Raw genomic sequence first — 16,462 nt, forward strand, 5'->3', positions numbered from 1 at the left:
AAGCCACTATTTATTTAATGTTGGTCCTTCCTCTGTCTCTTGGTGCCCTACACACAATGCGTGATGCTTGTGGTGGTAGCAGCAGCACTGATCACTGTGCTCTGCCTGCTTTTTACTCGCGGAAGTGAAAGCATCTCTGGGGTGACTGGTCCACGATCAGAAAATTTATTTTTTGACTCGAGACATGTCAAGTCATTACAAGTCAAAGAGGCAAAGTCCGAGTCAAGTCTCGAGTGAATAGTATTCAAGTCCAAGTCGAGTCGCAAGTCATGCCGATTTTGATCAAGTCGAGTCTGAAGTCATTAAAATCATGACTCGAGTCTGACTCGAGTCCAAGTCATGTGACTCGAGTCCACATGTCTGGTACCTGCAGCTCCTGGTGTGTGTGTGTGTGAGAGAGTGTGTGAGAGGGTACCTGCAGCTCCTGGTGTGTGTGTGTGTGTGTGTGTGTGTGAGAGAGTGTGTGAGAGAGGGTACCTGCAGCTCCTGGTGTGTGTATGTGTGAGTGTGTGAGAGAGGGTACCTGCAGCTCCTGGTGTGTGTGTGTGTGTGTGTGTGAGAGAGTGTGTGAGAGAGGGTACCTGCAGCTCCTGGTGTGTGTGTGTGTGTGTGTGAGAGAGTGTGTGAGAGAGGGTACCTGCAGCTCCTGGTAGAGCTTGCGCAGCTCGAGTGCGGCAGTGCCGGTGAGCTGACCACTGAGGCCCTGCAGGCCGTTGAGTTTGCCGCGGCGGAGTTCGTCCAGCTGCTGGCTCAGCTGCTCAACCCGCAGCACGGCCGTCTGCAGCTCCGCCTGCTTCTCCTGGAACAGACCGCTGATGTGCTCGATCTCCACCGCTACGCGCACGCACACCCAAAAACAGAGAGAGAGAGAGAAACACACTTGTAAACATACATGTGTGCAAGGCAATACAAATACAAGTAAAAAGTAACACACACACCAATGAATGACACACACACAAAAACAAATAAATAGAGATGCAAATGCTAACATTAAGGACTATAAGTGTGTGATTGCACCGCATCCACACAAGAAAAGGGGACTGTGCAAACATAGTACACCACCATACAGAAAGAGACAAAACCACATACACAATCACTGAGAATGACACGCACGCACGCACGCACAAACAAACGGCAGGCATAGCACATGAGATAATGGCCAGCGAGTAAGAGCGAACGCACATGTGTGTGTATGTGTGTGTGTGTGTGTGTGTGTGTGTGTGTGTGTGTGAGAGCACGAAGCATAAAAGCAGTGGGAATGAAGTTAAGTGTGGTTGCTGTGCGGGGGTGGGGTTCAGGCAGCAAGTTGGTCCATCTGGCTGCTTTTAGTATGCACAGCAGCAGCAGCAGTGCCGGCTACTTACTTATCTAAGCTGACCTCGAGGGACTCCGTCCATGAATAATACCAAAAGTATAGGCTTATCCACGCACATGAGAGAAACAATGATGCGTGAGAAGACAGTGTATGTACTGTGTGTGTGTGTGTGTGTGTGTGTGTGTGTGTGTGTGTGTGTGTGTGTGTGTGTGTGTGTGTGTGTGTGTGTGTGTGTGTGTGTGTGTGTGTGAAATGACATGTTTATACACTTGCTTGAGGAGACTGACCTTGGATCTGGGAAAGTGGGTCACTATTGCATGTGCTTTCAGATGGCCAGTTTGTGTTCTCAAGGAGTTGAACGGCTTTCTCTCATCACATACATATTGCATCGGTGTGTTCTAGTGTGTGTGCGTGTGTGTGTGTACCTTGTTTGACGTAGACTAGAAAAAACGACAAGCACACGGCAGGCATAGCACATGAGATAATGGCCAGCGAGTAAGAGCGAACGCACATGTGTGTGTATGTGTGTGTGTGTGTGTGTGCATGTGTGTGTGTGCATGTGTGTGTGTGCATGTGTGTGTGTGCATGTCTGTGAGTAAGTGTATGTGTGGAGCAGGAAAGGCACGGTGTAAACAAGTTACCGTGTGTGTGTGTGTCTGTGTGTCTGTGTGCGTGTGCGTACGCAGGTTGCCACGTGTGGTGTGTGGGAAGTCCACGTACACAGGTTGCCGTTGATGACCTTGCTGTAGTCCACCTGGCCCCTCATGGCGCGGATCTTCTTGAGCTTGGCCTCCTGGCTGTCCACGCGCTCCTTGAGCCTCTGCAGCTTCTCGGCCTCGGACACGGTGTGCTGCTGCCGCCGCTCCTGCTGCTTCAGGTAGCGCAGACGCTGCTCCTGCACGCCACGGGGGAGAAGGGAGAAAGAGAAGACTTTTAGACCACTTACATTTGTATTCAGCTAAGATTGAACTTGAAGATTTATACTTGAAAAGGGAGGATATTGAGGAAGAGAGTAAACATGTTTATAGGAATCGGTATTTACACCCCTTGTCAATTTCCAACATACTTTTCCACACACTGGGTGGTACCCAGTGTGTGGAAAACTGACGGAAACAAGTCATGTTCCTACACAATACAACAGCGTTAGACAGTGCAATGGCAGGCGTTCTAGGCCTGCATGTCAACTGAGAGCTCTTGGAGCTCTTATTATCAGGTACATAGTGTGGCTTTAAAGGCAAATTTAACAGGGAACAAGAGAACAAGTTAAAGAGAGTGAAGGGGGGGAGAAGAAGCAGGGCTTCGAGAGACAGGACAACGGGTGGAGGGTCCGAGAGGTGAGAAAAGAACAATGCCAAAGGATCAGAGGGAATTTACGTCCAACGTGAAATAACACGACGAGATAGAAGGAAGGATTTGAGAAAAGGAGAAAGCGTGGGATGAGCAGAGGTGTATGAAGGGCTGGAAGAGACAGGAGAGGCAGAAGGAGCGCTCCAGTGTGTGGGTGGCACGGTGGGCAGTACATACTCCCACAAGCACACACACACACACACACACACACACACACACACACACACACACACACACACACACACACACACACACACACACACACACACACACACACACACACACACACACACACACACACACACACACACACACACACACACACACAGATCCAAAAACTCCCACACAGCCAACCCTCAGCCCAGCAATGGCATCTCTCTCTCGCCCACACACAAAGACAGACACACACAAAAATGCACAAAAGCTGTTTGTGATAAGTTTGATGTACAAGTAACATGTATTGATATGTAGCAATAGTATATAATTTACATTTATTCATTTAGCAGACACTTTTCCAAAGCAACTTACAAAATGAGAAATAACATTCAAGCTATATTGCAAAGGGAAGGGAAGAGGGAGGAAACAGACTTGCGATTTTTGGCTTTTTTTTTTAATAATCGCCATCAGCTAATGTCCAAGTATATTAAGGTGATTAATATAACAGACAGTCGCATCTGCGGGCAGCCCAGTGTTGCTGTTGCTGTGGAACACGCACGTATCAATTAAATTACCAGCTGACTCCACAAAACAAAAACATCCATCTTCAGGGCCTAAATTTCAGTGCGTGATTGTGGGTATTGGAAACGGGGCTATAAAAAACCCATATCGGGCTACCTTTATTCGGTGGGTGATATCTATAATCTCTGATTTCTGAATAGACCCCGAGTCTGCTAATAAAGGTGGTGATAACAAACTCAGGAAGCAAACCCAGATGAACAATCACAGACCCAAACACTAACACACCAGTTAATGCCTCAGTGGGTCAGTGACCCTGCGACTGCTAACAGCAGCTCCACTGGAGCTCCGCTACTAATGAACTCCATGCCTGGGTGAAGCCTGGCCTCTACACCCTGGAGCAGTCTGTGTGAGACTGTCCCGATTCGCTCTCTCACACACACACACACACACACACACACACACACACACACACACACACACACACACTCTGATGAGGCTGTGTGAGTAAAGCATGATGCTTGGCCTTTCTAGGCCCTGGAGCTGTCTATATGTGAGCCAGTCACGATCCACACACACAAACACACACACATGTATTTCACTCCCCTAACAATCCCACAGCCACACGCTAACCACAAACACACATAGTACTCACTTCACCCTGCCGATAAACTCTGTGTGGATCTCTCAATCAAAGCACAACTGCTGTAATTGGCGCTGTGCATGTTACCGACGAAGGGATTTTTTTAAAAGCTGGCGGGTTTTATTTTAGCGTGGTTCAAAAGGAGTTCAGTGTGATTTGGTGCCCCCCACACACGCCATGTGCTAAGAGGCACAGCACACACAGCATCACACTGGATGCTTTTAGGGGCTTCCATCCCTGGGTGCCATTATCCTCAGCCATTAGCTGTGTACATATGCACATAATCACAAAGACACACTCTCACACACACTCCTGCACACGCTCTCCTCTCCCCTGCCCTCTCTCCCTCTCTATATAACACACACACACACACACACATTAGCGCCTTCTCTCACTCTCTCTCTAGCACACTTTCATGTGAGTTCTCTGTCTCTCTCTCTCTCTCTCCCTCTTTATCCCTCTCTCTCACACACACACACATTCATTCACTCTCTCTCTCACACAAATACACACATAAACATAAACACACACAGACACACACACGCACACACTACTGTCACGCACATAGTGTGAGCTGGGTGCTGAGGACAGGCTGAGTGCGTGCGAGCAGTGAGCAGCGATGCACTAAATATAGCGCACGCTTGCGGTGGCCTCGCGGTGACTGGAGCCCTGTGTCATCACCATCCCCATCGTCACGGCAATTACACGCTCAGAGAGCGCCCCGTTATCCACCCCCCCCCCCACTCCAACCCCAAAAAACAGACCAGATAAAAGAGTGAGAGCGAAAGAAAGAAAGAGAATGAAAGAGAGATAAAGAGAGAATGAGAGAGACAGAGAGAGACAGAGAGAGAGAGAGAGAGAGAGAGAGAGAGAGAGAGAGAGAGAGAGAGAGAGAGAGAGAGAGAGACACTGCTTGTCCCACCAGTCCCAAAACAGAAAAGACACTTTCAAAGCACCCCTGTGCCTCAAAAGTAGTCAACACCAAACAATTATGGAACGAGCAAGGAAAGCCTTCATTAAGAAATGCTTAAATGCTCCAATAAAGGCTTGTAGTCATTACCCAGTCTCACAGCTGTCTCGTGTCAGGGAAAATAAGAGCGACAATCAGTTGGGGTCTAAGCGAACCCAACGCTACAGAGACTGCTGGACGGATCGCTAAAAAGAAGATGTAGACATATTTCCCCCTCACTGGGAAACCAGTCTCATGCAACCTCAGAGTGCCGCTCTCATTAGGAGCCAGACAATTATCAGGCTATAACTCACAAACCATTAGGCTACACAAACACACATTACTAATAAAAGCCTTGGAATAAGGGCTTCAAAATGGCGTGACTCACCATTGAGGAAATCATTGAGTTGACCACAGCAAAAGAACTCAGCCTTACACAAACCAGCTGCTGGAGAACAAACAGAACTGGTCCTGTTCTATGACATGCTCCTGTTCACCTTCAAAACTCTCCCGATAATCACGTTATTGATCACAGCCGGGGCAAGCAGAGTGTGGTGCTATCCCTAGGGCTTCAGTGCAGAGTGGACAGCTCGCAAGCACATAAGCCCCACACACACACACACACACACATACACACAATAGAGCCAAGCAAGGGACCACCCACCCGACGCACATCTGAGAGCGTTACCTTAGCGACGAGCATCTGTTGCTGGGCCTCGATTTGCTGCTGTTGCCGAGTGGCCATCTCCTGTAGCTCTGAGAGAGTGAGCTCCACTCTGGGGTTCCCCACCTACACACAGCAGAGAGAGGAAGAGAGGGAGGGAGGGAGGGAGGGGGAAAAGTAAGAGAGCAAGAGAGAATGACAGAAATAGAGGGATGGAGAGATAGGCAAGAGAAGGAGGGAAGAATAAAAGTGTGAACAAATGAAAGTGAGAGAGAGAGGGAGAGAGGGAGGGAGGGAGGGAGAGAGACCGAAAGAAAAAAATAACAAGGGTTAATCTGTCTGTTACTCATCCGGCCTCCACACTCCAGTCAGAGCACAACCTCAAGCATCAGCACTTCGACAAAACAAACAGCAGCAGCAGACCCTGAGTCACAGGCCACACTGCTGACCACACTGGGACCAACAACAGCCTCCAAGTACTGGACGTGGAGAGGATACTGTTAAAACTTAAAAAATGAACACATGAACACACACACACACACACACACACAAATAGATGTATGTGCACACAGAGATACACGTGGACCCGTAAGAATACAGGTGGCAAAAAGGAGTACAATACAAAACAATACTGATCATTACAAGGTGCACACACACACACACACAAACAATACTGATCATTACAAGGTGCTTGAGCAATAGCCTAGTGTCTGAACTCAGGAAGACTGACAGAGAGAGACGGAGATGAAAGAGATGAAAGAGAGAGAAAACAGGATGAAGGAAGAGGAAAAAAGAAAAAGGCAAAAAGCAGCGATTGAAAGAAACCAAAACAAGGAGCTGGAGGAGGGCAAGTGTGCAAAAGAAGCACAGAGTGGAGAAAATAAATGAAAGAAAAAATGAAAGAAATGAAAAAGAAAAGAGAGAGAAAGACAGGATGAAAGACACAGACAATTGGGTTTGAGCTGGATTGGTAAACAGGCTAGCGTGATCCGAGGGATGGATGGACAGGAGGAGGGTAGGGAAGGAGGGAGGGAAGGAGGGAGGGAGGGATGGAGGGAGGGATGGAGGCGCTGCCTCTGTCATCCTGCATTGGGGAAGATAAGAGCACAGCCATCAGTCACCCGCTGGCACCCCGGCTGGGCCGTGCAATCGCCATGGCAGCAGGACGGAACACTCACACCGTGCTGATGAAATGAGAAGGAGGACGAGGAGGAGGAGGAGGAAGATGTTCACAAGAAAGAGGACAAACAACACTGACAATGCTGTGACTGCTACAACAAATCTGTCTGGATACAGCAGCCAAAAACAGACGCACACTGGGGAACTTAAAAAAAGTCAAAAGGCTACTGGGTTTATGGTGTTATCTCTTGTTGCAACTGAACTAGCAGGTTATGAAGAAATCAAAACGGATGCAGTCACTCCCAAAGCGTCTGGGCTTTGGGCTGTGACATTTACGTAAGCTTTTTAGAGGTGTCAGCTGTGCCTCATCAGAGCCCAACATGCATGGAGAGAAACTGTTTGAGATGAACATCACAGAGCTCTCAGAAGAGCAGCCAGTAGAGCAAGAACGCCCACACAACACAAACCCAGGAAAAGATGGAGCTAAAGACATGCAGAGAGAGAGGCAGAGAGAAAGATGGAGCTAAAGACATGCAGAGAGAGACAGAGAGAAAGATGGAGCTAAAGACATGCAGAGAGAGAGACAGAGAGAAAGATGGAGCTAAAGAGATGCAGAGAGAGACAGAGGGAGAGAACAGACTGAATGAATTCTGTGAACCAACCCACTCCGGTCGAGTACAGAGAAATTTCATGTACTTCAAAAGTTCATCAAAAACAAAAAAAAACATGATTGAAACCTATTAAACCTACCTATTATATGATAAGATAAATACAGTACTTGAATGCTGAAGAAAAGAAGTTCAAGGAGAGAGTTAGAAGCCACCTACCCAGTTGTATCACAGTAATTAACAACGCCAATCAGTCTAAGCCTACTAATAATTGTCTTATGAATTGAGGGTATACAGTGGTTCATACATGTTTGAGCAATTTAATGTAAACACTTCCTGGAAAGCCCTCCATCCAAAGATCTGAGTCCCCGTGCAATGGGCTATCCTCCAATCCTCCCTCCCTCAGGCTAGGCCATTTGCCACCAAACAAAGCTTACGCAACACTAAGGACTGGCACCCCGACACAGGTCATGCCAGTACACAACACTAACGACGGCTACAATGATGAAGGTCATGCCAGTATGTAACGGAAAAAGCTGTCAGCCTCAATGTGAGGCAGCAGTGCCTTTATTAGCAAGCAGGTCAGCCTCAATGTGAGGCAGCAGTGCCTTTATTAGCAAGCAGGTCAGCCAGGCCTTGTGTTTTTTTTCCATTTGCCAGCCAACAAATGCCACAGGGATGCTGAGATGGTTAGTGCCATCGCTAATTCTAGTTTAGACTAGCAACATCCCGGGCTGCCTGGGAAAGTTACGTTTGAGGTGTTTAAAGGTACACTATGCAGGTTTAGGTATTTTTGGTGACTGTAGAGCTCCCTCTAGAGTCGCCATATTGATATTTTACTCTGTTGTTGTAAACAGCAAACTTCCTGTGATTTATCCCCCCTGTACACAATGAAAATGCTTTTGTTTTGGAGGTGAAAGATTAACAACAGGCAAAAATCTCCAAAGAGCTATATCTACTGACAAGGTAATGTTACACGAATGCCGCAAGATTTGTCAGGCCGCTGTTCTTGAAGTTGCATGGGTGGTTTTCTCGTAGCGACTTGATTCGTCTGCTGTATAGCTATGCATGGTGAACGATTCGCCAATTACAAGTTTGTTTACCATCAAATTGGCTTTGTAAAGGTGAAAATCTTGCATAGTGTACCTTTAAGATAGTGTGTGAATGTGTCGGTGGCTCAAACTTTTTTAAAACTATACAGTGTGTCAGAGTTTTTTAACGTGCATAACCAACAAACAAAAGCTGACTTTTGGTGGCTTAATTTGTACATTTTTTTTTTTTTTTACAAAATTTGCAAACCGAAATCTTGGTAACCAAATGAAGATTTCTTGGAAATCCATCAATCAGCAATCCCTTAGTGGGCTATCCTCCCATACAATCACCCTCAGGATAGCCACAGAAAGAGGCAGTGAGTGTATGATGGGAGGCTTGGCCACTTGCCAGTTGCCACCAAACAAAGCTTACCAAACAGGTCATGCCAGTGCGCAATGCTAACAACTGCTACCTTGATGAAGGCCATGCCAGCACACAACCCTAATGATTGCCATCCTGATGAAAGATCATACCAGTATGCAACGGAAAGAGCCGTCAGCCTCAATGTGCCATTGGCAGCAAGCAGGTCAGGCTAGGTCTGATTGAGTCACCTCCAATCCTAAGTTCCTGCTGATAGTGTGCCAAGGGTACCAGGTTAGATCAGTGCACTAGCCAGGGATTGTGTTTTCTTTTGCTCATGTAGTAGCCAACAATGCCAAAGGGATGGTGCGGAGGTGGTAATCACGATCGCTAATCCCCTTTTAGGCTATTGACATTCCTGGCAGAGGTGTGTAAGAGAGAGAAGTGTCTCTAATGCAAATAACTAGCAAAAAAACCTTTGCGTTTTAGTTGGAGGAAATATGACCGCTCCAAAGCAACAACAACAAAATACCGTAAGGGTAAATAACAGCAATTTTCTCTCTTGTTTGATACAAAGCTTTCTTGTAGGGAAAGCAATCAAAGGGATATTGCGTGACCATCTTCTCCCAGTTTTCATCACATACATCTAATTCCAGTGATGTTGGCCAGTGTCGGACATCTGATAATCACAGAGCAATGCTTGTTGAAATCCCTGCTGTTATGTAGGTCTCCTTGTAGGTCTGGGATAATGTCAGAGTGGCGCTGGGGTTGAATGTTCCCTGATGATGACAAAAGCTGGTAAACGTGGCCTTGTGAAAGCTTAGGTCACCCCACGCCTGCAGACTTAATCTATTTCTAGCTCCGCATGCTCAGTAAAAGAGTATTAATAGATACGGATGTCTTGTTGGTTTCCTTGAATTCCTAACATTTGCAGCAGGGTGAAACTAGGCTATGCCCAATTTTGCCTAACTTTGACCAAAAAGATCCAGGTGGGGAGATATAGCATCACCAATAGGTAATCACATCAAAGTAAAGATGTATGTCAGAAGAGTTACTACAGAAATCTTCAAATCAATTTCTTTGGTTATGTTAAGAAGCATCAACACCAACATAAATGACTGGGGGATGGGGGGGTGGGGGTGGGGGTGTTGCACAGCCCCTCAGATGTCAATTCCTCAACAACTCCCTGGTGTTTAAATTCCATTTTGTAATTAATCTGTGCAATCCAATTGCAAGTGTCCAACGCCTGTTAATGTTGATGGTGGGTATAAATAGGAGAGCTTAAATCGCGTCTTTGCTTCCTGCGTAGTAACAACTGGTCCTGTCATCATTCATGCGACCTCGCTTTCTGACGATGTTGATCGATCGCTCCCCCTCGTCCTACCCACCAATCAATACGGAGGGCTTGTGCCCAACGTTTACTGATAGAAAGCAAATGATGAAAAAAATAAATATCCAGTGGATTTTGCCGGCAGGAAAGAACGCAATTGGGTCTAGATCAAATCAAGTGTCAGTGTAAATCTACATGATGGATTGAACTTCAACATTTCAGTGGGAACATTGCCTCAACTACTGTTAAATTACTTTTCTCCTTTCATAAAACATCCCAGTGATGAGGGCAGTCTCCGGCATGCATTGTTTACATCCTTAGCCTCAACACCAAACAGAGGTCTGGAGAGGTACAAAATTCATTTCTAGTCCCATTTCGTGCCTACTTTGGGGAATATCTGGCATCAAAATTGCAATAAACAAGTGTTTGTCTCTCATTTACATGACCATATACCATGAAAACTGACTTGACAACACCATTAGGCTGCAAATGCCTCGCTGCAGAATGACTGGTATAATGTTAAGTAGAAATGACATATTCAGTGTTGTATGTGTCCTCATTCTGGTTATAATATCATCTAGATATTTGCTCGTCATTGGTAGCTAACTTTCATGCACACACGCCTGAGGCCTGAAGCAGGCAAGAAGGGAATAAGAGAAAGCCTGGGTGCATTAGCCGCTGCACATATTGTCCACATATGCACATCCCTACATAAATCTGAAGTATTAATAACCACACAAATGCCACCATTTTACAGGCACTTTGTAGAGACTTTTCAACTTGGAGAACTTGGGGGTACAGACAGAGCCATTTCACTGACATACTGGCTAATTAAGACCTTAATGCTTCCTCGCCCAACACAAACAGCTCAGTGTCCAATATTAATTAAGATGGGTAACAATATTCTGGCAAAATTAACGTCATTACGGTGTACTACAGTTTTACTGCAATTTTATAATTAGTTTAGTTTATAATGAGCAAAATCACTTCAAAATCTATTCCATTTGTGCCAGCTATACAGGGTAAGAGAAAGAAAGTGGACACAAGCAGCCAGAGTGCACAAATCTTATCAGTTTGACATAGTTCAGTTCAGCTCATGATCAGTGCAGTCACGGCCAAGGCCAACAGTAGGCTCTTGTGTGACAGGGTTGCTGGGTTGACCAGTACGATGGCAGGCCTCCCAATTTCATTAGCTCCGACTCAATTTGTAGGGAGAGTGATTCATGGCTTACTTAGCGACTGTGTCAGCCGCTGTTTGCACACACAGGACGCCGGCTGGATCACATCACACAGGCTCTCAGGGAGACGAAGAGAGAGAGAGAGAGAGGGAGAGAGAGAGAGAGAGAGAGAGAGAGAGAGAGATACTGTCGCTATAGCAATAGAGCAACAAGGAACTCCATGGACCAGGGCTTAATTGGATTAACCAGATGTCCCTGGGCTTGAGCAATCAGAAGAGAGATACGCTTTCTCTCTGACTTGTCTCTGATTCCTCAAAGCGGAACATAGCTAAGGTCCTCTTAGGTCAGAGGTCTCATCTGACTTAAACCTCCACGCCTGCAGGACACCCAGTCTACTGCTCAGTGGAAACCTGAACAAACAGCCTGTGGTCTATAAAGGGCAGGAGGGTGACCGATCTCACATGAGACGCTCTCTTTTCAGACAAAAGGAAGGTTGTCAGTAACCAAGCTAGTAATTAGACAAGCATTAACCAATTATAGGAAGAAATAATGACAACAAACTGGTTCTGGGCAATGTATGAACATGTTTTAGTGGCAAGATGAGGACACTTCTAAGCTATAAGTCCAGAGGTTATCCCCATATCCATAAACAGAATGGGGAATTCCTATGTAGGTTTGATTTAGATACACTAGTACATACATGGGCAACATACGGCCCGCGGGCCACATCCGGCCCGTGGGCTTTCCCTGACCGGCCCGCGTAAGGTCCGTGAAAGAACAATAGTCAAGAACCTAGCATAGAGATAATGCATGCAAATCAATGTCGTTGTTTTTATTTTGAAAGCGACTGCTATTTGTACGCCCATACATTTGTGCGTGGATGCATACGACGTAAACCCCCATCACTGATGTGCTGGTGAATAGAATTTCTGCTTCTGCGTCGACACAATGCAGTTGCCTTTACGTCGGCGTAAACCTTTCAAAGTTTTGTGTCTCTTATGTCTGCGTTGCTCACCACCGCAAAGGTTGTTAGAACGAACTCCTACTGCTGCTCGTTGGCGATACAAAGTGTTCATTTCAAAATGTTACTGGCAGATAGACAGTTTACAATCGGATAACCCGTAATTGTAACCAAAATATGTCTGAGTTTATTTGCAAAGCTTATGTTAGCGAACTAGTATGATGCTACTACCCACAGGTTGCTTGAAGCAGCCGGCTCAACACAAAGAGCGAGTTGACCAATCACAGTTATGTGCATAAAGTTAAAGCAAAAACATAGCCTACATTTTTAAAATAGTTTTCTTTGTGCATGTTGATTAACTAATGACAGCCTACTATTATCTGCTCCACATTTTCATAGTCTAATTCTGCATAGAGTTAAATTAATGATGGTAATGATTTAATGATGAAATATTGCTGAGTGTTGATGAACTGGTGGCACAGGCCTATCGGTTGTACTGACTCCTTCACATTTTCATGACCTAGCCTAATTATATAGATATTGTAGCACTTTTTTATATCAGTCTTTGAAAACTGAAAAAAAAAATAATTTTCGAGAATGAGGATTAAATACTGGACATAGATTAAATATTGCTGTTTTTCCTTTGTCTCCCTCACATTTTCATCTGTTCTTACGACTAGTAAACAAAACCATATGATTTACTTAATGTTATACAAGAACAGAATATAATTGAACAGAATTGAGTTCAGACTTGAGTTCGGTATTTTGGGTCCGGCCCTCCTCAACAGTCCCAGTTTGTCATGTGGCCCCTTGGGGAAATTAGTTGCCCACCCCTGCACTAGTACTACTACTACTACTACTACAAATGCTGGTCATGGTCATGGTCATGGCTTGCATGTGAGCACTGTGATGATGCTTTGCAGAGCGCTCTGCCTCTCATCCAGGGAAAGAAAAAGGAAGTAGGTCTGTAGGTAGACTTAAAGGTCCTGTAGTTTTAATATTGACAATAGCTTATGTTAAGGATACTAGTTGCGTGCAGAGATAGTTTGTCACATATTTAATGTAGGGAGGAACGACATTTAAATATTAACGTTCCCTCCGCATCCAAAAAAGAGCTGATGGTTAACGGTTTTGAAATAAGCTTTTTTTTTTTTAAAGAAAAAAAAACGTTGCAGTTGTGTGTGACTAACAAGATCTTCTTTTCAGTTGCTTGCAACTTAAGCTGTTCTATCCAGAGAGGATCTATGCTGTCAATTTTGCTCAATGAGATTTCACTGCACATATGTCAATATATATATATAGGTCTGCTAACATGTGCCCGCCTTATTGTAAACATTCAAAGCCAATCCTGATTGCCTTCGCCTTCCTCAGAGTCCCAGAAAGGAGATTAAATGGCAAGAGCACATCTGGCCAAATCCATTCTTACAAATGCTCGGGGGGAGGGGCAAAAAGGAGAGATGCAGCAGCACTAGTCTTTTTTCAGTCTTTGAATGGATTGCCCCACTAAGATGCTGCATTATTTTGTCCACTGCTCTCAAAAGGTGGCTTGGCGAAAGGCACAGCAAACGCTTCATTCCGAAGAGAAGAGGGTCCAACAGCAAGGAGTTGGGAGCAGAAGAAAACGCAAACACAAGTGGTTTCATTGAAACCCTGACAATGCACACAGAAACAGAGCTGACTTGCAAGAAAAATCTGTTGCAATCACTTGGAAAAAAACCTGTTACCCAGTGTAGATCATTAATGCTCTCTGAATAGAACACTTCAATTTACAGCTGTTTTTTAGGAGACTAATTAAAAGGGGAAAAACACTTGATTGCACTGTAATCTCACTTGCTTGGAAAGGCAACTATAATGCACTTTTGTGAACCAGGGGTACCATACTTTAATTATGTGAAGACTAGACTCCAAAAGGCATTAAAGGGGGACTTGGGCATGAGCACCAGAGTAGAGAGATTGGTTTTTATCGTAAGCCTCCTTGGCCAGACAGCAAAATCCACATACTTAGATGAAGTGAAAGCATCCAACAAAATCTACTTAGAACAAAAAAAAAAAATACCTAAAAAAGTCCAAACACATCAATTGCTGATGCCAACAGACAACAAGTACTTGGCACTTTTTTCCCCCTCTTCAGATTTTGGTTTTACTAGTTTCCAACTCGAGACACCAACCTACATACAGACAAATCAAACTCGACATTGAAGTCCAAAGCTTACATTTGTCCAGTTTGAAAACTATGCATTTTTTAATTGAGTCGAGAAGCATGTGACTGACGCATGACACCCTTAGAGGAACAAATGCAGTTCGGTTTGGCTCAGAAATAGGTCACCACATCTTAAAGACATAAATATGAAAACTGGCTAATCTTAAAACAACAAAGCTAGAAGTAATGCCACTCTCTTTCTGGGCAGGAAGTATAAACAATCTTCATAAATGAACAGTTCTTTGGTTAAAACGTGGCCCGTGTCTTCCATACAGCTACGTACGCTTTCTTACCTTGCACCGCGCCCCTCCCAAGCCTCGGAGAGCAGATCCCGGCTGTGTGGATGTTAGATCTGTCGTGCCGAGCAGGAGGGATGGGAGGACGGGGAGATGAATCGGACGCGAGCGGATGGGGAGGGCACAAGCGAGGAGAGGAGCGGAGGATGCCGGTGAGGGTGGGAGGAACGGAGGAGGAGAAGGAGAAGGGGAGGGTGGCTGGCTGACTAAACTCCAGCGAACACGCCCCTCTCGGAGAAAACCCCGCCGGCGAACGCGGCCACGCTCCAGCGCACGCGGGCGACACGGCCTCGCTGATGAGGCCCGCGGGAATAAACAAGTGAGCACAGAAAGAGGAGGGAGCGAGAGGGAGAGGCAAACAAGAGAGAGCGCGAGAGAGAGAGAGAGAGAGAGAGAGAGAGAGAGAGAGAGAGAGACAGACAGACAGACAGACAGAGAGAGCGCGAAAGAGAGAGAGAGAGAGACAGACGACAGACAGAGAGAGAGAGAGAGAGAGAGAGAGAGAGACTGACGACAGACAGAGAGAGAGAGACAGAGTGAAGGACAGAGATGGATAGTGAGGGACGGCTAGACCTCAACTGAGGACATGACGGAGAGGATGAGAGGGAGAAACCCCTCATGGGCACGTGTCTAGGGATTACCAAGACCGCAATGGGGTGGGTGTGGCTGCCGCTAAGTGTGAGTGTGTCCATTAGGAACACGCGTGTGTGTTTGTCTCTCTCTCTCTGTGTGTGTGTGTGTGTGTGTGTGTGTGTGTGTGTGTGTGTGTGTGTGTGTGTCACAAGTTGCTCTCAGAGCAGTCCGAGAGGGGCTGAGGGTTTGGCAGAGAAAAGCCCCTCCTCTAGTCGAACAAATGGGTAACGAGGATGCTGATCCTCTTAGAGCGCCGTTATGTCATGAAACTAGTGTAATCCTTCAAATTATATAGAAAGAACCAGCGACGACAAACAAAGCGCTTCTCTGCACTTATTGACCAACCGCCAACCCAGCTGCACACATACACACACACCCATACACACACACACACCCATACACACACACACACACACACACACACACACACACAACAAGACAGGGTCATGTTGTTAAACCCATGCCAATCCTCATTGGGTTGGCTCCTGGATAAAATGGAGTAGGGTGAGGGGGTTAAGAAAATGATTGCATTTGCTGTGAGGGAGACGTCTAAGCCAACCCCTTAATAAGTTGTCCGACAATGAGCCGTCATCCGATTAAATGCCCCAAACAAATATAGCAGCATTTAAGGGACGCCAAGCGACTCCTCAAGACAAAGCTTGAACCTTGTGGCTTTTGGAGGCCTCTCTGACAGAGGACCAAGGACACTGACCATTAACACAGTCTTCTACTTCACATTAAACTGTGCTCGCTATTTGAGAAGCGTACTCTATCGCCCATCTTTGTATGTACATGTAGTGTATTTAAGTGGAGATTTTCATTGAAATTTGCATTTAGTCTAAGACTAAGCTTGATCCAGCAACAGGAAACTGGACATCAACAGACCAACTTCATTGGTAAGAAGCTGGTGCATGACAAAACACATAGTAATCATCACCATCTGAAAATTCACACGTAGTTGATGATGCTCACTTGTATGTGGGTGCCACTGTGTTTCCTGTCTGGCTGCGGTGTTTTTTCCCCCCTTCCTTTGCCGGCAATCTCCACAGCTCTCCACCTGGCAGCTGGCAGGAGGGTGCTAATTGGGAGCGATGCAACAGAGCCACGCTTAAGATAGCACAGTTGCTTTGCTAATCAGCTCCCTTTGGTCCT

At 45.8% G+C, this 16,462-nt stretch overlaps 1 protein-coding gene across 2 annotated transcripts in view; it reads right to left on the reverse strand.

Moving 5' to 3' along the window:
• The window catches only part of ppp1r13bb (protein phosphatase 1, regulatory subunit 13Bb), a 61,111-nt gene that overhangs the window by 12,356 nt on the left and 32,293 nt on the right, over window positions 1–16,462 (reverse strand). For both annotated transcript variants that reach the window (XM_076271656.1, XM_076271655.1), the window contains exons 6-8: window positions 5,618–5,719; window positions 2,036–2,210; window positions 638–834 (exon numbers count right to left, since the gene is read on the reverse strand). In XM_076271656.1, coding sequence (XP_076127771.1) covers window positions 638–834; window positions 2,036–2,210; window positions 5,618–5,719 — 474 coding nt within the window. The remainder of the gene's footprint in view (window positions 1–637; window positions 835–2,035; window positions 2,211–5,617; window positions 5,720–16,462) is intronic.

This window comes from Alosa pseudoharengus, unplaced genomic scaffold (assembly GCF_046254945.1).
Source record: "Alosa pseudoharengus isolate Yale_2024_CS ecotype anadromous, Long Island Sound unplaced genomic scaffold, YU_APseudo_1.1 YU_APseudo_1.1_scf_7, whole genome shotgun sequence".
Classification (NCBI taxonomy): Eukaryota; Metazoa; Chordata; class Actinopteri; order Clupeiformes; family Clupeidae; genus Alosa; species Alosa pseudoharengus.